We start from the raw sequence: 23,862 nt of genomic DNA on the forward strand, positions 1-23,862 counted from the left end.
ATTTTCACCGGTGAATCGGTTTTTAAGCGAATGCTAACTTGCATCACCCAGCCCAGGAGCTGGCCGCCACCTTAAGAAAAGCAACTTCTAAGGATGTGAAGGAAGGGGCGGTTTCAAGAAAGAGGCGTTTAAAATGGCTCTTGTCTACACGACGCGCTGCTCTAGCTTGTCGTGACTTGTTGTACTGGAAAACGCTCCCTGCCTAACAAAGCCTGACAGGATACGGGAAGAGAGACGGCCAGTGAAGAGGGAAATAAGCCCCCACCCCTTCAGTGCACGTCAGATTTCCCTCCGTTAAAACGTGCGGTCCCAGCGAGGGGACGTTATTGTTCGGCCGGCGCGTGCAATCCCTCAAGGTACCTTTCAGGGAAATTTGTAACAGAAACTGGCGCGTGCCCTCATAGCTCCGCCTCAACTCCCCAGCCCCCACCAACGGCTCCTTCACAAACTACGAGGAGCGCTTCCATAATAGCGATGGAAAGCAAAAGGCGGGAAGCTGTGGAGGGGGAAGGTGAGGGGGGGGAGAGCAAGAAACAGACACAGCTTTGCAGCGATATTATAAGAGATAATACACACATGAAGGAGGTGGGATGGCGGCTCTACTTCATCCATAATGAATTAAGAGTGCCTCCACACAACTTGAGGTGGCTGCATTGAGAGCCTTTCCCCACTATGCGGCCATCGGGTTTGCCCAGGGGTGGGGACTATTTGTGTTTCCTGCAGCAGATTTATAAACCGTGAGCAGCAGACACTCGCTAAACATTTGTGTACACATGGGTATCATGGCAGACACAATTGGTTTGTAAAGTGTGAAGCCACCCATATTCCACTAGAGGTACACATGAGGGGACCGTGACTGAGCACTGTTCTCAGATGTCTGCGCATGTGGTGAAAGCTGAAGCTTAAAATACATGTAGATCTGAGGAGAACCGGGGTGCTTCCAGCTGAAAAGACATTGCGCAGCTCTTCTGCCTTTTCCTCAGTGGATTTTCTCTGGAAAGAAAAAGATGGAAGAAAGGGTGGGAATGCATGGGAGGGTTATAAATGAAATACATCATCTAGACCCACCCACCCCAGCCTTCAGTAAAATGCCATGAACAAAGCAGGGAGGTTTCACAATAAAATCCTTGTCTGGAAGCACCTGTGATTATTAAAGTATACCTCATGCATAATGCAGAAAGGCACATTTGAAGCAGCTACACATACCTATAGATTTGTATACATATGCTGAAACATGTAGTCACTTCAGACATTAGTATGTTGTGTGGTGATAATTTCACATATTATAGATTAGGGGCATTAATTTATAATATGGGAAGTTGTCACCACACAACGCACTTTTTTCCTTTTCTTTTTTGGCTTCTAATGTCTACCCACAGTTTTTGTTCAGGTCGGGGTAGAATGCATCAATCTACCCAGACACAAACAATACTGTTCTAAATTGGTAGGATTGTAAAGGTCTAATCTGAACATTTTGGAAAGCTGATATAACAATCTACAATTTTAAAAACCATACATTTTGTACCTTTCCACTATACTTTTGTTACCTGTTTATTCAGTATGCTATCCTCTTGCTGGTTTTGATTCCAGTACTGATGCTAACCTGCCAACAATACCCATTTGGTTTGCACAGTAAGGTTTCTCATTTTGGAACTGTACTCACACAACTCTGGATACTTATTTATTTATTTTAAAAATATCTAAACCACCCCTCATACAGAAGATCAAAACATTAAAATTCTACTTCTTTGGGGGCCTGTTCAGACAACACACTAAGTCATGGTTAGGCTGCTAACCCTTTTGCAGCAAATAGCAAGTGCTTTTAAACCATGGTTATATAGCTACCATGGTTAGGAATGGTTCATACATCATGCTAAGTCCTGGTTCACATGACATGCTAAGACATTGCTCTTATTCTCTGCAGTATGATGAAATCTGCTCTGCTCCATCAGTGTTATATGGCAGAGCTAGCTGTCCTTAAAACCCGGATTTTCAGTGCTGAGAAAAGCATACTTGAGGGAGGAGAGGGCAGAATAATAGCTTCCCTCCCCCATTATGCCCACTTCTAAGAAAAAGCAAAAATCTCAAGTTATCCAGAGCAGGATCTGAAGGGTAGATCTGCTCATTTGTAGAGAGTTTTTATCCTTTACTTTGCTGATGCACAGCAGTGCATCTCCTGAGATCTGCTGCCTGACAGTTTGCTGGAATGGGTTGAAATGGAGGGGTAGTCTCCCTATGAGAGCACCCCCACCCCAATTTTGCCCCCTTAGAGCAAACTGACAGAAACACAGCAGATTTTTGCTTCTTCTCAGAACACTGGGCATAGTGGGAGAGGGGTGGGAGCTATTATCTTCCCCCCTCATCCAGAAGTATGTTTTTCTCAGCACTGAAAATCCTGGTTTTAGGGACAGCCAGCTCTGCTGTATAACACTGATGGAGCCGATTTCATCATACTGGGGAGAATAAGAGCAATGTGCTTTCCTCACATGCTCATTAAGATGAAGCCCTAGGTGACCTCACATTGAAGTAAAAAGTCAGGTTAAGTTCCCAACTTTTTTACCGTGCAGCTTTAATGAAAAGCCCTGTGGTAGCTGTAGGTCAGTGGCAGTGTATAACTGACCCGGCACTACTGCACAGCCACTGTGGGGTTAGAAGACTTATAGACAGCCCCTAGGGCTGGTTTGTATTCTGAATTTACACAAATTACCAGAGTGAAATCTTTTCTATGTAACACAGTATGTACATAAGCACTGAGTACATGCTTCAAATTGGAGCCTTATGTTGCATATGTTTTCTTGCTTATTTTTGTTTGTTTACTTTGAAGCTGACACACCTACCAAGATAAAAATTGGCTTAGGACAATTAGAAATCTTCACAGATATCAAGCACAACCAGTCTGCAAGTTTAACTGTACCTGTGGAAAATCATATAACTCTTAGTGGAGTTTCAAGAATGGATAACGGACTAGTAAATGCATTTAGTTCTGAAAACCTTAGCCTGAAGAATGATTTAATTAATAAACCAGTTGAAGAACGATTCCACTCCAGTCAAGATACCTGTTTAAGTTCTACAATTGATCACTTGAAATATACTTTAAATAGAGAAAATGAAAATGCAGTGCTTGAAGTAAAAATGGAGTCATGTACACAAGATTATCGTGATGAAGTCCTTGGAAAATATCAGGGGTTACCAGAAGAGACTCTTTCAGAAGAAGCAACATGTGCATATTTACCACAATTGCAACTGCACTCATGCAAGATCCATTTTCCATCTTCCTTGACACAACATAGAAATTCTGTGCTATCTCTTGGCACCACCTCTCCTGAAGGAACAGTCAATACAAATGTAGACATAATACCAGTAAGATTGGACTTTTATTTAATCAAAATATATGTGCCTTAAAATTAATTGTTGCATTTTAATTGCATGAGATAAAAATGCAGTGCGTCTTGATTGAATGTAAGACATTTTAGGAATGCTGTATTCTGTTACATGAGATATGGTATGATGTATATTTGGCCCTAAGTATATTTTATAATTCTTTATGAATGTCCTGAGAATGGGAAGAATATTTTTGAACCAGTAAAATGATGTTTAGACCATATAACTATATTTCATATTTCACAAATACATTTTTTAAATTAGTAACAAAGGAACATAATAATCTATGGACATTCTACTAGCAAGAGTCCATGTGCAGAAACAGGCTTTCTGTTACCAACAATCTAGCCTTTCCTTCACAGCATGAAACATCCTTTGCCATGTGTTATACTGAAAAGTCCTATTCACGTGTTGGTGGAACTAAATTTCTGAACTTCCGAAGCTTGCCCTAAACCAATCATTCAAAAGTTTGTAATGAGATGCATGGCCTTGTTTTTTAAAAGAAATAAACAGGAAGTGCTGAGTCATGGAATGTCATGCAGACTGCAACAAAACATTTTTACAGATCACATAAAAGACAAAAAAGACAGTGGTCCCCAACCTCTTGGGGTAGTGCACACATTTGGAATTCTGAGTGTCATGACTGTTCTCACAAAATGGGTGCCATGGGAGTAGGGCTTGGTCAGTCACAAAATACTCATTTCTCAGAAGGCAACTGATAAGATTAAAAGAAAAGTAACTTCCCCAAGAATCTAAGTACAAGGCAAAGACAGGAGCTAAGCTCCAAAAGAGAAAAGTGCTCTTTTTAAGCCAAATAATTATTGTGTTGGAGGGCACTACTTTGAGTTTCAGCATGCTACCAGTTTTTTTTAAAAAAAAAAACTTTAAAATCTTAAGAAATAAAATTAAAATTAGGAGGGGCAGGAGCCTGGCAGGTGCCAAGAATGGTGTCTTTGGGCACACAGCTTCATGGCTTCTTAGTTTAGAAAAACAGCAACTAAAGGGAGGCATTCTAAAATTATTCATGTGGCATAGAGAAGTTTCTCACCTGTTTTCATAATTCTTGAACTCATGTTCACCTAATTAAAAGGGAATGGGTCATAGCCCAGTGGTAGAGAACATGCTTTACAGGCAGATGTCCCAGGCCTAGGCCCTGACATGCCTAGTTAGGACTGGGAAAGATTCCTGACTGAAATCCTGGAGGGCTGCTGCTAATTAGTGTTGACAATACTATGTTACATGGACCAATGGCCTGGTGTAAATCAGTTTTCTATGTTCCTATGACATAGTGTAGATGGCTTTAAAAGAGAATTAGTCAAATTCATGGAGAATAGACTATATGGGACCTCAGTGTTCAGAGATAGTACACCACTGAATACTAGTTCCTGGGAAGTGACAGTGGAAGAGGGATGTTGCCTTCATATTCCATTTGTGGACTTTCTGGCAGCATCTGGTTGTTGGAAATGGGATAGTGGACTAGATGGACTATTGGTCTGATCTCAGAGGTTCTTCTAAATGTAAACTGCCAGTCTGGAACACTTACAGCTTCTTTCACAGTATGCCAAGTCACCAGATAAGTACAAAAATGGCATTAAATGTATTAAAAATCAACGTGAATGAATGCTAAATATATTTGAGCTTCTGACAAGCGTTTTATCGCAAGCTTGCAACTGGCCACTCATGGTTCTTCGCAGGGCATTTTGATGATGCAGCATTCCTCCCACACTCTTCTGCTCCTTTCTGTCACAAAATAAGCCTTATCAAATCTGATTATTTTTTGGCTATAATGAAACTTGCCACCATTTCCTGTTGTGTGCAGGAGAACCTGTGTGATAAAAACACCCACTGAATGGGCCATGCAGTCATTGCTTGCTTCCTCTTTCTTCCCCATGTGAAGGAGGAAGCTGCTTGTTCTTACTGCGGGACAGAAGCAGGAGGCAAAGCGAAAGTAGGGAAACACATACACACATCCATCATCTGATGATCTTCAAAGTCTCAAATTTGTATATGGAAAAATGGATATTGCAGCAGCAAATGGGGGTGGACTAAAGGAATGGGTCACACCGTACTGTGTCTTGTACTTACCGGGTCTTGTACTTACTGTGTATTTTGGGGAGAGTCATTTGCCTACTTGGCACTGTTTCCAACCAACATGAAGGCAACAGTTGTCCCCTGTTGTTTATTCCCCAACAACTGGTATTCAGAGTTATAATGAACATGGAGACTCCATTTAGCTATCTTGATTTAAAGGGGCTTCCAGTGGAAAATCTTCCATGGGATCAAGTGGATATGAGAAGCTTGGGTGAGTTGAGATATGGGAAGGTGTGATGGGATTGGTTTGGTAAGATAGATGGGACTTGTAATACTCCTACTTTGGGGATGCATGTCACCCCTGATCTGGAAGTACCTTGGAGTATAAAATAAAGGCAAAGGATATACTTTTGATTTTTAGAAATATAATAACAACACCATGTAGCTGATTTCTCTGTATGTGTTTCTAGAATTGCCATTTTATTGGATCCACTGAACTCCTATAACTGAACATATTGTTGTAATTTAATTATTTTGTCTTGTTTTTATAATTATATTTTAATGTGAACTGCTTAGGTATTTTAGTATATTAAGTGGCATGAAAGTATTATAAATAAAATTCTTATTACACTATAAAAAGATTATATATTAAATTTGAATGGTATGCTTTCTTTCAGGTATTGAGACCATTATTAGCTCCACCTGCAGGTTTGAATAATTGTGTTTCTTGTGACCAAATCAAAGGAATTATTAATAGTTCTCCAATGTCACAACCGTTATCAGGCAGCTTTGACGGTAAGTGTTTTTGAAATGTTAGTTATTATGTGTTTGCCTCTATTGGGTTGGATCCAGAGAATCCCTTCTGTGAATAGAAGAGTTTTAGAACTCTTAATAGTGCTAAATTGTTTATTGTTACAGTAACAAAAACTATGTAACCTTTTCCCTTTTGTTTGTCCTATATTTACCCTTTCCAGTGGAAAAATTGGATTTTTGGCTTCCAAGTTGTTTCAGTTGAAACTTTGTTTTCTAAATCTGACAGCAATGGATGACACTTGTGATGCATGTAGCACTATGCCAGAAACAATAACGTTCCTCTGTGTGGTTTTTCTGTGCTGTCCCACATATAGTTTTGTGGCTCTACAGAGCAATGTTTGGAATATACTAGAGCTATGCAGTAAAACATTTTGAAAGGGCTCCCACCTCCAGTCCTCAAGGCACATGCTTAGAGGGGCATGGCCCTTCTTTCCTGCTCAGTTCCTTCTTGCATTGTCTGAACTTTCTCTCAGTAACGAAGTTAAGCATTTTGGTTTCCCCCTTGTTTTCTTTTATTCCCCCTTTCCTCTATTCTTAGTCCTCTCTCTCTCTCTCTCTCTCTCTCTCTCTCTCTCTCTCTCTCTCTCAAATGTTGTGTTTATTTCAGCTTGGTGATCTTTGCCTTCTCATCACTGGCAAGGCATCTATTGTGCAACAGGCACAGGTTGTGGCAACAAGCTCTGTACATTAGATTGACACAATTATTGCTTTTTCTGCTTGAGCAAGGGACACATGATAGACATTTGCCTCCAATGCCAAATAGTGATGAAAAAAAGAATACCACAAAAGGTCTACTCACTATCAGGTAACATGTCCATCTCCTTCCAAGCAGTATGACTATTACTTGCTCTCCAATAGAAGAGCAATTGCCATACATTTCCAGGCTCTAGAAGGATTATCCTGGGCTCTTGTACATCTGCCCAAGGCTGCTGCTACTACCATCACCCAGAACTGACTATTTTTCAACTCCAAGTCCTATTGGGATTTGACTGAAAATGAGCTATCTCTATACTGCAATCTTCACCATCAACTTTTTCCTGCAATCCCCACTATCAATTTTGAGTGTAGGAGTTCTTGGGATCAATATGCATAGTCATCCCATTATGACACAGGACTTCTCAAAGTTGGAAACCTTCACTCGGTTTGCCAAATTACTACTGCACTGGCAGAACTCATTTCAGCAATTTTGAGTCTTGTCTCAATCAAGTGTAGACGTCAATGTAATCATGTCTTCCAGCCAATCACTGGAGTTGACACCGCATACTTTGTTACTGCAGTAACCACATAATTCCTGTTGGGTTCACTAAAGAATCATGGGACAAGCTGTCATCTATAGTTCCCACCTCTAAGAGGCTTGAAAATATTTATGAGTTACAGCAAGTCAAATGTGCTTTTGTCTTCAAACACCCAGCGTTAAACTCTAACATAGTAAAGGCAAGGTAGAATCTACACTTGTTCCCAATAGATCAGGAGGGCCACAAGCTAGTTGTCATGGGTTGGAAATGTTTGTCCTCTGCTGCCCTTTCATGTCATATTGCAAATTATCAGACATTACAGTCATGTGTGTCTTGTTGTCAACATTTCTTTTGGGAAAAGGCTTCCTCAGGTTTGGATCACCTCCCAGATGACAAGAGATAACTTGCATGAGTCTTAGAAGACTTATTGCCTTACAAAGTAGCCAATCTTATCATATGACAGACTGTAGCCTTAAGGCTATGGCAGATTCCATTGCTCTGCAGCATCACAGATGGTTGCAGCCATCATCGAACTCAGGAGGTTTGCTCATATATTGAGGATCTCTCTTTCAGTAGTGAGGGCCTTTTAGTACAAAGACCAATGATACCAGCAGCTGGGTATGTAAATTCAGGGCAATGGCATGTTACACAGCCCCCTCTTCACTCAAGGTTTACGTATCTCTGCTTTTCTGTGTCCCATTGACGCTGTTCTCTTTTTTCTCAAATTGTCATCAATTCATTTAAACATTTTTGTCCAAGCTCCTCAACTTTCGTGAAGTCTTTCAAATATTTTGGCTTAGCTGATTTCAAAGACCTACAAACCAATTAATGCTTATGACCTTTACCTGAAGACCTTTAAGTTTGCCTTTCTTGTGGTAATTACTTCTGCTAAGAGGGCAAGTTAATTCCATACCATTAGTTCAGATCCACCCTACTGATCTCTTCGTGAAGTGCTCAAACCAGTTTTGTCTTTTGTTCCTAATGTAGTTTGGACATCCATTTGAATCAGGAGGTTGTTCTTCTAGTTTTTAACCAAATCCCTTATTGAGCTTACAGCACTCACTGCATCTTCTAGATGTGAATAGAGGACCAGTTTTTTTTTAAGAGCACTGCTAGTTTCTGGTTAAACCCTTGCCTCGTTATTTGTTATGATAGTCCTAAAATGGGGTCATCCAGTGTTGACCTAATTGTTTTTGCTGGGTGATTGTTGTTTATTCGTTCAGTCGTTTCCGACTCTTCGTGACTTCATGGACCAGCCCACGCCAGAGCTTTCTGTCAGCCGTTGCCACCCCTAGCTCCCCCAAGGTCAAGTCTGCCACCTCCAGAATATCATCCATCCATCTTGCCCTTGGTCGGCCCCTCTTCCTTTTGCCTTCCACTTTCCCTAGCATCAGCCTCTTCTCCAGGGTATCCTGTCTTCTCATTATGTGGCCAAAGTACTTCAGTTTTGCCTTTAATACCATTCCCTCAAGTGAGCAGTCTGGCTTTATTTCCTGGAGTATGGACTGGTTTGATCTTCTTGCAGTCCAAGGCACTCTCAGAATTTTCCTCCAACACCACAGTTCAAAAGCATCTATCTTCCTTCACTCAGCTTTCCTTATGGTCCAGCTCTCACAGCCATAGGTTACTACGGGGAATACAATTGCTTTAACTATGCAGACCTTTGTTGTCAGTGTGGTGTCTCTGCTCTTAACTATTTTATCAAGATTTGTCATTGCTCTCCTCCCAAGAAGTAAACGTCTTCTGATTTCCTGGCTGCAGTCGGCGTCTGCAGTAATCTTTGCGCCCAGAAATACAAAGTCTGTCACTGCCTCCACGTTTTCTCCCTCTATTTGCCAGTTACCAATCAAGCTGGTTGCCATAATCTTGGTTTTTTTGAGGTTTAACTGCAACCCAGCTTTTGCACTTTCTTCTTTCACCTTTGTCATAAGGCTCCTCAGCTCCTCCTCGCTTTCAGCCATCAAAGTGGTGTCATCTGCATATCTGAGATTGTTAATGTTTCTTCCTGCAATTTTAACTCCAGCCTTGGATTCGTCAAGCCCAGCACGTCGCATGATGTGTTCTGCATACAAGTTGAATAGGTAAGATGAGAGTATACAGCCCTGCCATACTTCCTTTCCCAATCTTAAACCAGTCCGTTGTTCCGTGGTCTGTTCTTACTGTTGCTACTTGTTCGTTATACAGATTCCTCAGGAGGCAGACAAGATGACTTGGTATCCCCATACCACCAAGAACTTGCCACAGTTTGTTATGATCCACACAGTCAAAGGCTTTAGAATAGTCAATAAAACAGAAATAGATGTTTTTCTGGAACTCCCTGGCTTTCTCCATTATCCAGCGGATATTGGCAATTTGGTCTCTAGTTCCTCTGCCTTTTCTAAACCCAGCTTGTACATCTGGCAATTCTCGCTCCATGAATTGCTGGAGTCTACCTTGCAGGATCTTGAGCATTACCTTGCTGGCATGTGAAATAAGTGCCACTGTACGATAGTTGGAACATTCTTTAGTGTTTCCCTTTTTTGGTATGGGGATATAATTTGATTTTTTTCCAGTCTGATGGCCATTCTTGTGTTTTCCAAATTTGCTGGCATATTGCATGCATCACCTTGACAGCATCATCTTGCAATGTTTTAAACAGTTCAGCTGGGATACCATCATCTCCTGCTGCCTTGTTATTAGCAATGCTTCTTAAGGCCCATTCGACCTCACTCTTCAGGATGTCTGGCTCTAACTCACTGACCACACCGTCTGAGCTATCCCCGATATTATTATCCTTCCTATACAGATCTTCCGTATATTCTTGCCACCTTTTCTTGATGTCTTCTGTTTCTGTTAGGTCCTTGCCATCTTTGTTTTTGATCATACCCATTTTTGCCTGGAATTTACCTCCGATGTTTCTAATTTTCTGGAAGAGGTCTCTTGTCCTTCCTATTCTATTGTCTTCTTCCACTTCCGCACATTGCTTGTTTAAAAATAATTCCTTAACTCTTCTGGCTAACCTCTGGAATTTTGCATTTAATTGGGCATATCTCCCCCTATCACTGTTGCCTTTTGCTTTCCTTATCCACAATCAAACCCAGCTATTAACTAATCAATTCAACTATCCTGGCTGGAATCTATTTTTAAACTTTCCTCCCTTTTTATTGTGAATATTAACAAAATAGAACAGAAAATACATTGGGAAAACAGAAAAAAAACATATCTTACGTATATAGGATTATCATTGATTTCTATCATGTGTATCGTTCATTTTAAAAAAAGGGAGAGAGTTATACAAAGGTTTCAAGAAAAGCAGACCAGATATCCGTGTATTTGTCCACTTGCAAGTTGTGTCTATTCAACACCCATTCAAAAGTTGATAATGTTATTAAGTCCTCAATCCATTGCATTATGGGAGGTGTAGATTTGTCCTTTCAATGTGATATAAGTCTTTTGGCTGTCATAAGGGCTCTGAAGATCCATCTGTGGTAACCATGTGTTAACTTCCATGAAGCCGGTAAGTCATTTAGGAGGACATGCACGTTGTTCTGTATTATAGATCGTTTCAGTACACAGTTCATCCTTATTGTTACCTCCTCCCAAAAAGGGGCAACTATAGGGCATTGCCAAAACATATGAGTTAAAGAAGCATTAGATGCATTACGTCTCCAACAATTGTGCAAGTTAGACAAACCCTTATTAAAAAGGCGTTGTGGAGTCCAATAAACCTGAAACAATTTTTTTTCCTGAATAAGACGTAACCTGAGATCCATAGACACTTCAGAGACAGATGTCAGGGCAACTGTCCATTGGTTAGGCAAGATAGGGCACTCCAATTCTCTATTCCAGTCCAGTCGTAAACTATGGGTATCATATTTACTTACTGCTACTATGGGTCGTGGATCGACGTGTCAGTTCAGCTGATATATGGGTCATGGATCGAGGTGTCAGTTCATCTGTTGTAAGTGTTTCTAACAGTGCTGGAGGCTCCAAAGCTGTAAGAGCAGCTGGACCAAAGCTAGATTCCAGCAGGTGTTGCAGTTGCAAGTATTGCCATTGGGCCATAGCAGGTAAATTATATTTAACACACAAGTCTGAAAAAGGCAAAAACTCATCATCTGAGCTTATTGATCCAGAGTAAAAATAATCTTTCCCATCCATGTCCACAGAAATGCTTTCCCTCCAATGATTAAATCTGGGTTTCCCCATATAGCCAATTTGGCATGAGAGAATGGATCAAACTGTAATTGACATTTTTTAAACTTAACAAAGGCTGTAGCATATTCCATAGCATTCATCAAAGGGGTTTATTTCCTGAGCTGTCCCAGAATGCTATGTGGCCAGAGTCTTCACTGTTCAGCAAACATTATGTACTTGATGTTTCGGGCTTGAGCAGATGCATCATTCAGAAGGGCTATGCTGAGTTTTGTGTTATGTGAGGTCACCTGCCCTGTCTCCAGATAAAATAGCTTGCTATTCTCCATAAATGGGACTGTGCAGAAGTAATGGAAAAAGAAGAAGGGAAAAAAGGCAGGTTTTGCTTTCCTCAACCCAAAGTCCTCCAGATATTTTGTATCACAACTCCCATCAACCCCAGCCAGCATGGCTAATGATTATAGATTATAGAAAGTGTATTTCAAAATACTTGGAGGTTATACCTGGAGGTTCTCCAAGCTGGTTATTCAAGTCTAGGGACTTGGAGAAAGCTGCTGAAGTTCTTTAAGCAGTCTTCAGTGCAATCACACAACCTGTTCTCCTTCCCTGCTGCTGCAGGTGTCTGGTCTGAGCTGCTCTCTCTATGGAGCTTCCTTTTGGTTTGCTGAGCCAGTCGTTAGGAACTGAGCAAGATCTGATAAAACACTCCTTCACAGCAGGCCATCTAGTTTATTTAATTAAATCAATTGTTTCTAAAAATAATATTCACTATTTACCAATCCTAGATTGAGTCCTTTAAATAACAACAGCATATTCTCTGATCCAGCAGGCTTCTGCACATGCAGTTGTTGTGCTGCAATGCCCATCTGTTTCTCTTTGATGTTCATCTGTTTCCCTTTGAACTGGTTGTTTTTGTAATTTGATGCAAACATCCCCATCTAGTGGCATGTTGTTTCGTGCAACTAGATGGGTACATAACTATATAATCTATGAGCTCCTTTTCACTGAAAAGTTAAAAACAGCTCACATTATTATTATTATTATTATTATTATTATTATTATTATTATTATTTATATAGCACCATCAATGTACATGGTGCTGTACAGAGTAAAACAGTAAGAATTAATTTTGTGAGACTAAGCTTTTCAAGCCATTACACTATGTAATGATGTTCTTTTCAATTTATTTTAAGAAGTTATCCGTTTGTTTCATTTTCAAATAACATGTTTATCTTTGAGCTTATATTCATTTTAAACACATTTAATTTTTTAATTGTTTAGAAATTGTCAAGATCAGATGAAAATTTACTAAAAATAATTACCCCAGTGAAACTCCTTTTAAGGGAGAATTCAGATTTATATAAGAGGAAGTGGGTTTGAATTGGGCCTAATATTACTGCACTTCCAATGCCCTTTTCTTCCTGGACCCAATCAGTTATATTCAATATGCAAAGAATCATTAATAGCTAATGTTGTCCACATAATTTTTCTTTAATTCTGTTTTGTATAATAGAACCTTGCAATGGTATTAGTGCTTTACCTCAGGATACTGCTTCTGTTTGTGATGAACTTGTAAGTATACACTTGACTTTTCATTTTGCTATTTTGTTGGATCCACAGTTTCACAAACAGAAGGTCACTGAATTTCTGCCAATTTACCTGCCCCATTGTTGATGCTACACAAAGGTTTTTTTTATTTTTTGGCAGATGTTTGTCTTGTATTTTAAAGCTCTCTATATTTTATCTGCTCTACATTTGCCTTACATATGTCTGAAATGTATACCTTTATAGTATTTATTATGTTTATTTGTTTTACTGTTTGTAAGCCACCATTTGATAGAAAGGAGGGATAAAAATACTTTAAACAAACAAAGAAGCAAACAGGTCATGGAGACTAGTTAGTTATTGCATTTCTATACTGCCTGATAGCCAAAGCTTCTGGGCATCATTGTATCCTATATCTGCTAAGTTTACTCAGGAGCTTTTGATGAGGGATTTTCTCAAAAGCTTTTTAAAAGTCCAAGTATATAATGAGTATCAGAACATAAGGAAGGCCTTGGCTTTTCTTACATTCTTACAAATGAATGTTGTTTCTAGGACACAGATATAAAAACCCTTGCAGAGTTAATATTTATACTCAATCCTTAGGATCAATAAAATTGTGATTAGATAGGATTCCTGTGATTTATTAGTGCTATCATTTAAATGCCTCAAATCAGTGTGGAAATTTAATTATTTAAGATTGTTTCCCCATGATTTCTCTGCTCTTCTTTAGAAGTAAACTGAACATTAAAAAATAACTGCAACAATGACATTTATCAGTTTGAGCATATTTCTTATCAAATATGTGATTTAAGCAGTTTTGATTTTTTTTACTACAATTTTCTTAACATTATATTATAACATGTGCCTTTTAAAATATGAAATTGCTTACTTTTCAGGATGAGGTCAGAGAGGCAGTTGTTAGTATTACAGCTAATAACTCAGAAGAAGCAGTTTTTCAAAATTCTAATGGAGAAACGAGCCACAGCCTGGCAGTTTCACAAAATGCAGTAGAAGAACCCACCTGTTCACACAGAAATTATTCCAACCCTCAAGTGGTAACTATTGTCTTTTAACAATAACAAACTGCAAACCGTTTCACAAGAAAACTCAGCATGATTGTCTGTTGGTTGTTATTGTACACTGAAACTAACAGGGCCTTACAGAGTAACCTGCTCTAGGTGGTAATGCACAGGCAGTAAGAAAAGAGTGCCCACTAGATAGTTTTGTTGGGCAACTGTTTTGCCCCTGAGAGTCACATGCAGTGGTAAATGGTTAGTTGGGCCTGCATACTGACAGTAGGCATGACCAGAGCTGGTGGGTGGTCTCTCCTTCTCCCTCTCTTTCTCTCATACACAGAAGCAGACAAAGTCAACCATATTTTTAATTATTTAGTACACAACAGTGTAGTCTTAAACAGATTTACTTGGGCCCTCTGAGTTCAATGAGACTTACTATACATGAACATAGCATTGCTAATTTTCATTAACAGAAATGTGAGCATAACTAAACAAGTCATGCACAATTTCCCAACAATACAGAAAGATTCATTGTCAACTTAGCAAGCCAACTTTAAGGAAAGTAAACATTCCAGGGAGAACTTCTTCTTTATATAAATCTGTTGTGTTCAAAATGAAAGCTACTGAAAATTATTAATTGGTTTTGCATTCCAGATAATCTGTCAACTGAAGGGTGGTACTCATATACTCTGTATAAACAATACAGACACTAGAGAAATGAAAGCAATTCATTTGGTATCTCAGCAAGAGCAGCATAAGTATCTTCAGCCAGGTATCAAAATTTTGAAAATATAAAAACATTTCAGATATTATTCCAACTATTTGTTATGTAGCTGCATCTGTAGCGTTCCCTAGGAAGTCTAAAGATAGACTTACATATTTCAAATGATGATGCAACCTGATCAAGTCTCAACACCTTACTTGATATAGTTGTAATGCTGGTGGGATCCGACACCATCTAGAGCAGAAGTGGGCAACATGCAACCCGCTAAATCAAGAGTGGCAAAATTCATTGGCAATCTGCTACAGAGACTCTAATACCAAATTAAGCTTCAAGCTAAGTATGGCCCTTTTGAATCTCTGTAGTAGCTTGCCATTGAATTTTGGTGGCAAACTGCCAATTTTTTGCTGCCATCATGTCACCAAATTAAGGTGATGCAGTGGCGGTAGCAAATGTGCAACCCCCAGTGGTAGAGCCCAAGAACTGGAAATTGGACACCAGACTACTAAATGTTGCCGACTCTTGGTCTAAAACTTTGTTCTGCTTATGGATTGGGATCTACAAGTTGGTTATGATTACCTAAGCTGATTGTATTTTTGAGTGTGAAAGAGACAGATAGCCTGCCTTCATGGCACCACATTGGTGCCACTCTGCTGCCAAATTCCACATTATTGCTGCTGCAGGGTGGCAACAAGTACTCCCCTTTGGAGGAGGCAGTACAGGCTTTCCAGCGGCCATTTGGTTCAACAGTCCTGCCTCCAGCCCCTCACTCGACTTCCAGTGATCAATTGCAGGTCGCCTTCTGCCCAGGAATCCCCCAGGCACAATGCCAGAGTGAGGACAGATGGTAGAAGAGCTGTAGTGAATTCACACTGGCAGGAAAAGTCAGGATAAGTCCCTGACTTTTCCAGTGTGCAGCTTCGCAGGAAAGCCCCATGTCCATCACGTAGTCACCACCAGGCTTTTAAACAGTATAGACAGCTCCAGATAGAGAGGGGGAGAGAGAAAAGAAGAAAAACTACAGAAAAGACTGAGAAATCAAGGGAAAGAGAGAAAAACAAAATGGTGGCTCCAGATATAGACATAGGCTATTGCTAGACAAGAACCTAGCCTGGTGTGAGGCCCGGGCTCCCTGCTGTGCATCCAGATGACGCACAGGGGATCCCGGGGTCAGGCTGGGCTAAGTCCTCCCTTGACCCGGGATAAGCGGATCCGCTTATGGCCCGGCTTTTCCACAGCCCCGGGCTGATTTTGGATCAGACCAAGGGTCCATCTAGTCCAGCACTCTGTTCACATAGTGGCCAACTAGCCATTGGCCAGGGACCAACAAGGCAGGACATGGTGCAACAGCACCCTCCCACCCATGTTCCCCAGCAATTGGTGCACACAGGCTTACTGCTTCAAATATTGGAGATAGCACACAACCATCAGGGCTAGTAACCATTGATAGCCTTCGCCTCCAGGATTTTATCCAACCCCCTTTTAAAGCCATCCAAATTGGTGGCCATCACTACATCTTGTGGTACTGAGTACCATAATTTAACTATGTGCTGTGTGAAGAAGTACTTCCTTTTATTTGTCCTGCATCTCCCACCAATCAGCTTCATGGGATGACCCTGGGTTCTAGTATTTTGAGAGAGGGAGAAAAATGTCTCCCTATCCACATTCTCCACACCATGCATAATTATGTACACCTCTATCATGTCTCCCCTTAACCTCCTTTTTTCCAAGCTAAACAATCCCAGTTGGTTGAACCTTCCCTCAAAGGGAAGATACTCTAGCCCCTTAATCATTTTAGTTGCCCCTTTCTGCACTTTTTCCAGCTCTATAATATCCATTTTTAGGTGTGGTGACCAGAACTGTACACAGCATTCTAAGTGTGGTCACACCATAGATTTGTATAATGGCAGTATGATACTGGCCATTTTATTCTAAATTCCTTTTCTTGTAATGCCTAACATGGAGTTTGCCTTCTTTACAGCGGCTGCACATTGGGTGGACATTTTCATCGAGCTGTCCACCACAATCCCAAGATCTCTTTCTTGTTCAGTCACCACCAGCTCAGATCCCATTAGGTTATACTTGAAGTTGTTGTTTTTTGGCCCCAACATGCATCACCTTACACTTGCTTACATTGAACCGCATCTGCCATTTGGATGCCCACTCTCCCAGCTTGGAGAGATCCCTTTGGAGCAGCTCTTCACAATCCCTTTGTGTTTTAACAACCTTAAATAATTTGGTGTCGTCAGCAAACTTGGCCACTTCACTGCTCACTCCTAATTCCAGATCATTTATGAACAAGTTGAACAGGATTGGTACCAATACCGATCCCTGTGGGACCCCATTATTAATTCTCTCCAGTGGGAGAATTGTCTATTTATTCCTATTCTCTGTTTTCTGTTCCATAACCAGTTACTGATCCATAAGAGGACCTCTCTCTTTATTCCATGACTACTAAATTTGTTCAGAAGTCTTTGGTGGGGGACTTTATCAAATTATTTATTATTTATTTATTAATTACATTTCTATACCGCCCAATAGCTGGAGCTCTTTGGAAGTCCAAGTAAACAATATCCACCAGATCACGCCTGTCTACATGTTTGTTGACACTCTCAAAGAATTCTAGTATATTAGTGAGACAGGACTTGCCTTTGCGGAAGCCGTGTTGATTCTTCTTCAGCAGGACCTGCCCTTCTATATGCTTACTAATTTTGTTTTCAACCAATTTACCTGGAACAGATGTCAAGCTAACCAGATTTCCAGGATCCCCCTTGTATCCCTTTTTGAAAATTGGTGTTACATTGGCCATCTTCCAGTCCTCTGGTACAGAGGCTGAGCTTAGGGACATGGTGCATATTTTTGTGAGGAGGTCTGCAATTTCATATTTGAGTTCTTTGAGAACTCTAGGATGGATACCATCTGGGCCTGGTGATTTATTTGCTTTCAGTTTGTCAATAAAGTTGAGAACTTCATCTTTTGTCACCACTATTTGCCTCAGTTCCTCAGTCTCCCTTCCTGAAAACATCAGTTCAGGCATAGGCATCTCTCCTGTATCCTCTGTAGTGAACACTGATGCAAAGAATTCATTCAGCTTCTCTGCAATTTCTGTGTCCCCCTTCAGTACTCCCTTAACACCATTGTCATCCAACAGTCCAACTGCTTCCCTAGCTGTTTTCCTGCTTCTGATATAGCTTCGGCTATTGGGCGGTGTAAAAATGTAATAAATAAATAAAATAATTATTTATTGTTGGACTTGATATTATTTGTGATGTGCTCTTCAAAATGCTTTTTTGCATCTCTTATTATTTGCTTGAATATCTTTGTGCCAGCTTGTGCTCCCTTTTATTTTCCTCACTTCGGCAAAACTTCCATTTCTTGAAGGAAGCCCTCTTTTCTACAATAGCTTCTTTGACATTGCTTGTTAGGCATGCTGGTGACCTCTTGGACTTGGTGCTACCTTTCCTAACCTGTGGAATACATTTTAGTTGAGCTTCTATTATTGTGCTTTTTAGTAAGCTCCATGCATTTTCCAAGGATTGATTCCCCCTTTCAACTTTCTTTTCACTAGTTCCCTCATTTTAGAAAGTTTCCTCTTTTGAAGTCAAGTGTGAATGTGTTGGATTTCCTGTGCTATTTTCCACTTATATACCACTATATATATACAATAAGTATATATTGAATCTGATAGCACTGCCACTGTGGTCATTGTAACTGATTGGTTCAACATTATTTACATCTCATATTAGGTCCTGGGCAGCACCACTTAGGATTAAGTCCAGGGTTGCCTCCCCTCTGGTCGGTTCCATGACCAGCTATTCCAGAGCACAATCATTTAGGACATCAAAAAATGTAACCTCTTTGTTGTGACGGGAATATGAATTTATCCAGTCAATGTGAGGATAATTGAAGTCACCCATTATTACAACATTTCCTTGTTTGGATGCCTCCCTGATTTCATTCTCCATCTCAAGGACAGTCTGAGCATTTTGGTCTAGGGTACGATAGCACATTCCTAGCACTACATTAGTTTTGGGCCCTGCATTGTCAACCACAGCACTTTTGTGGAAGAGTCTTCCCTGTTTAGGTGCTCTAGTCTACTTGACACAATGCCCTCTTTGATGTACAGAGCAACACTGCCCCCAGAATACCCTTCCCTGTCCTTCCTGTAAAGTTTGTATCCAGAGATGACCGTATCACACTGGTTCTCTCCATTCCACCAGGTGTGTGTAATGCCCACTATGTCCAGGTTCACCTTTGAAACCAAGCACTCCAATTCTTCCATTTTGGCTCGCAGGCTTCTAGCATTTGCATAGAAACACCTAAACGCAATGTCCCCCCCCCAATGTCTCTGCCGTGTCCCTTTATTCATGTTGCACTTTAGCCTCTTTGATTGGCTGTCATGTTCCATCCCTTTCTCTCCCTGCATCCTCTCGCTACCCTGGTGTTTTCCTTATATGGAGGACTTGGGGAGAAATGTTTAAATTTTGGGGTTCCTCCAAATCCCAAACCATCACAACTTTTCTTATTCAGATTCAGTCCACTTTGGAGGAGTCCCAGTTTTATTTCGACACCTCCCAAACCTGTCTGCATTTCAGTTCTGGATTTGAGATTCATCCAAATCTAAAGCGCAACCCTATACTAAAGTTCCCTTATCCCACTGCAGATACATGGGCAAGATTTTCCATATTCAACTTTCCTAGTATATTAACCTGTATAATGCAGCATATGATCAATGCTGGCTCCAGGATTTTAGGGGCTTTTGGGCAGGGTACCCCCTTAGTGGACTTCCTTAACTTGGAAGAGGCAGGGTCTGCGTACTGAGATTTCTCTCATACCATCTTTGACCTTTGTTTCTGTGTGCAAAGTGATAACAGTGGTGCTCTGGGGGCAAAGGGCAATAAAGCTGGTATAGTTTTTCATCATAAGCAAGATTTATTTTAAGCTTGCATCTAGTTTATGCCTATAAAACTTGAACAATATTCTACAGGACAATTACAAATCAGATTGGTCTAGGGACATTTTCCAAGTCACAAAATATAGCACACAAGTTAGGAAAATGCAATATTGCCATAACAGAAGCATGAGCTTAGGAGAAGATGTCTAGGTTGAGGTCAACAGTTTGGTAATAAATATGCATTTGTGCTACCATGAAATGATTGTGTGAAAAGGCTCTGAGAAACCATGGGAAATAAAGCATCTAGCTGCATTTACCAAAAGCATCCACCTGATGCCACTGTTTTATCAATGATAAAGGTTTCTGATGATCCAATGATATTATTAGCTAACAAGATTTTTAGCAGGTCAGTAAAGTGACAGCCTTTCAATGTACATTCTTTTCACAACAAGGTTATTTTATTATGTATATATATAACAAGAGTGGACAACTTGTGGCCCTTCAGATGTTTTGGCAAAAAACAAACAAACCTCCTATCAGCCCTTGCCAGCATGGCCGATGATGAGAGTTGTGGACCCAAATATCTGAAGGGCCACTGTTTGCCCACTCCTGTTATATACCACTTTCTGTTTGAATGAATAGAAAATCAGAGAAAGGAACCATTCCTGGCTAGTAAACGTATTTGTTGAGATAACTTCTAAGAACATGCACATGCTTAAAATGCCCTGAAACAGTTCCCAGCTGCAACTGCAGTACATTTAAAAACTTTATTTCAAGAGTAACTGCAATCCTATACATATCTACTCAGAAATAAGTCCCATTGAATTCAGTGGGGCTTACTCTCAGATAAGTGGGTACAGAATTGCACCCTAAATATATTTATGTAAACTGTAGACTAGTGAACATACTGGGGAAGCATAGTGGCAAAGTGCATCGTCCAGACCTGTGATTTTTTTTCATGCAATCTGTTTCTGATTGTCACACAAGCAGGCGGTAGTCCATATCACATCATATGGCCTACAACCCTTTTGTACAAAGAAGAACATTTTTTGTGATTAGTCTTTGCACTGCTAAGTAGAAATCTTTCAAGCCATTGTCCCACCATGCATTCATCATTAGGACATTTTTCTTTTGATGGTGTTCATTGTACCCATGCTCTTAGAAACCAATTGATTTCATCTGTTAGCTTTGTAAAAGAAAAAACTATACCCAGCCCCTTCATTATTCTAGAGCAAGCCTCTTCACTTCCCTACAACAAAATCCTATCTCTTTGGGGAACACAATTTTCAGCCCTGTTCATCTAATTTTGGGGTAGCTATATTTGCACATATTTTTTTAAAAAAATAAAGCCTGCCATTCATGAATTTGAAAGTGCATATAATAGGGAAACGTTTAAAAATATGTACTGTTTTAAACACAGCATGTTTCCAGACAGAAGACTATAGTGCAAATAATCAGAAGGCATTGTGCAGCAATTCTACTTTTTTTTTCATAATGGGTTTTCTGACATAAGGAAAAATGGGAGAAATGGTGGGACAGTTATGAGTGGAAGACAACAATGTCTATCTAGTTTTTCTTTATCTGGAAATGTATTTGTTTAAATCTATACACTGCACTGACCTCAATTCAATAAGTATTTTCTTATTAGATGGAAATTACTCTGTAACATCTGTACTGGGACAGTTTTTACCACTTGCAGGTAAATTGAATGTCTGTGCACAAGAGGTAAGTGTTTCTTTTCCTTTTCTTCAGGCAAGTGTTTCTAATTCTGTAGTCTCACGCCAAATGATTATGCCTCTTTCCTTTTCTGACAAGGGATGTGCTATACATTTTCACCACCTACCATTCTCGGGTGCCTTGTCTCATATGTCTGTATTGCCACTACAGGCTGTGTATTATTAGAATGTTACATAGGGTGACCATATTTTGGAAAACAAAAAGGACAACATGTCCAGCCCCCAAGGGGGCATGCCCACCAACATGTCCAGCCCCCAAAGGGGCCCACCCAAACATGGCCTTGGTCACATGTCTGATTTCACAGCACACAATTAAGACAAACTGTTCTACATAACATCTTAACGTTAAAATCACTGGAATAAAGAACAAGTGAGATATTCAATGTATTTGAAATTAACTTTACTCATTCCTACTTTTGTAGCTTTTGCTGTACTTTGAAGCTTTTGCTATACTCTGTGCAATACAGTCTCCCCTTCCCTCAAATATATTTTCTGACTGCAAATCCTTCACTGGATGACCATAGTCTCACCTTTCCTAACATTTAACACTCTTTCCTCATCACCTTTCTCATATCCATACTCACAGATTCAGCATACTGCTACTACTGAACAAATGAAGCAGTTGACAAGTGCAGAAAAATCTAGCACAACAAACAAGCAAACAAGCATTTAGAAAGAATATAAAATACTATTACCCTGCAAACATTAGCCATGGAACAAAATGGACTAAAGGGTAGCACCTCTTAGCTTGTTTCTACTTCAACCAGACATAACAGTCAAAAACAACAAAGAAAAACAGACCTATCTAATTGACATAGCAATAGCTAATGACAAAGATGTTGCAGAAAAGGAAGAGGACAAGAGAGAGAAATATACACCACTGGCTATGGAAGTTAAAGAACTATGGCCACAGGAAAAAATTACATTTATTCCGCTAGTCACATCAGTCACCAGCATCACATCATTTATTTATTTTTACAGAAAACCTTCAGAAATTAGGCCTACCAATATACATGCATGCCAACATTCAGAAAGCAGTCATACTTAAAACATGTTCTATAGTCAGGAAATTTCTGAATCCGTAAAACACAGCATGACTTGGCAAAGACCATGATGTTCATCTAGAAAAACCACCATGAGCAAGAAAAGAGAGATAAATAATGATGATGATGATAATGGCAACCCTGTTAATTTTTTAAAAGATGTTTAAGAAGGACGAACAATTATCAGCAATTGTTACAAAAATACATCATGCCAATTATATCAAACAAGTTGGAGAGTAAGATCTATGGGTCAAAATGCATTATTTAATAGGAATATCACCTCCAAATCACACCCCCAACTCACACACAGAAAACTACAGCCCTCCCTCCCTCACACACACACACACACTGCAAACATGCACATGCATCCATTCACTCAAACAACCAGGCACCCTATTCACCCATACACTCTCTCACCAACACACCTTAGTCTTACCTTCTACTTGCTTCTTCTCATGCTTCTTCTCAGGCTAGATCAGTGGTGGAGGGGCAGGGCTGGAGGACATGTTCCCGGAAGTCTGGTAACGCATCTTCCAGCCCTCCCAGGGCCAATCCAAGCCTTCTCCTGGGCTGCCACGATCGCACCAGCCCAGGAGAAGGCTAGATCAGCACTGGGGGTGGGGGCTGGAGGAAGTGTCGGAACATGTCATTCTAGGCCCTCCCAGTGCCGATCCCACGCATCCTGCAGCCCTTTCCCCCCCTAAATTGGGGCCCAGTCCCAGTTGCCCCAGAGATCCCCGTTTTTCCAGAGATCTCCAGGGGTTGCCAGGTCATCTGGTCACCCTATGGTACTGCTGAATAAGCAACTTCTCTTTTGTCCATGCTTTTCCCTTCCATGCGGTGACAATAAAGTAACACACTTTTCCCCATACACTAACCTTCAGTAGCAGAGAAGTCAGTTGAGAAAACTGCAAAATTGCTTAACAAATCCTTAGAATAACAAATTGCTTAGAATAACAAATTGCTTAGAAGACATACAACCCACAATATCATTGCAGCAAAATAAGCAAGATCTAGTAAAAGAGGCAGAGAACTGAATATGTAATAGCATGACATTTTGAGCAGGTAACAGGGTAGATCTTGCATTAAACTATAGACATGAAAGATAATATATTATCACTCTTTAAACCAGAGGTCCCCAACACGAAACCTGCAAGCACCTTCAATGACACTTGAAAATGGGTCGCCAACACGGGGCCCGCAGACACCCATTTTAATCATAATAATCCTTTTTTAAAAATATGCATGCATGGATTTGTATGAAATGCATACAACTGTCTAGTTGTATGCAACCCATGGAATTCAACAAAACT

The 23,862-nt window shown here is 40.2% G+C and overlaps 1 protein-coding gene across 1 annotated transcript in view; it reads left to right on the forward strand.

Annotated features, from left to right (window-relative positions):
• The first annotated feature begins 474 nt into the window (after window positions 1-474).
• TESMIN (testis expressed metallothionein like protein) overlaps window positions 475-23,862 on the forward strand; it is a 39,295-nt gene continuing 15,907 nt past the window's right edge. The window contains exons 1-7 of the mRNA XM_063118398.1: window positions 475-511; window positions 2,825-3,360; window positions 6,090-6,207; window positions 13,108-13,166; window positions 14,036-14,194; window positions 14,810-14,948; window positions 21,419-21,495. Coding sequence (XP_062974468.1) covers window positions 475-511; window positions 2,825-3,360; window positions 6,090-6,207; window positions 13,108-13,166; window positions 14,036-14,194; window positions 14,810-14,948; window positions 21,419-21,495 — 1,125 coding nt within the window. The remainder of the gene's footprint in view (window positions 512-2,824; window positions 3,361-6,089; window positions 6,208-13,107; window positions 13,167-14,035; window positions 14,195-14,809; window positions 14,949-21,418; window positions 21,496-23,862) is intronic.

This window comes from Elgaria multicarinata, chromosome 2, assembly GCF_023053635.1.
Source record: "Elgaria multicarinata webbii isolate HBS135686 ecotype San Diego chromosome 2, rElgMul1.1.pri, whole genome shotgun sequence".
Classification (NCBI taxonomy): domain Eukaryota; kingdom Metazoa; phylum Chordata; class Lepidosauria; order Squamata; family Anguidae; genus Elgaria; species Elgaria multicarinata.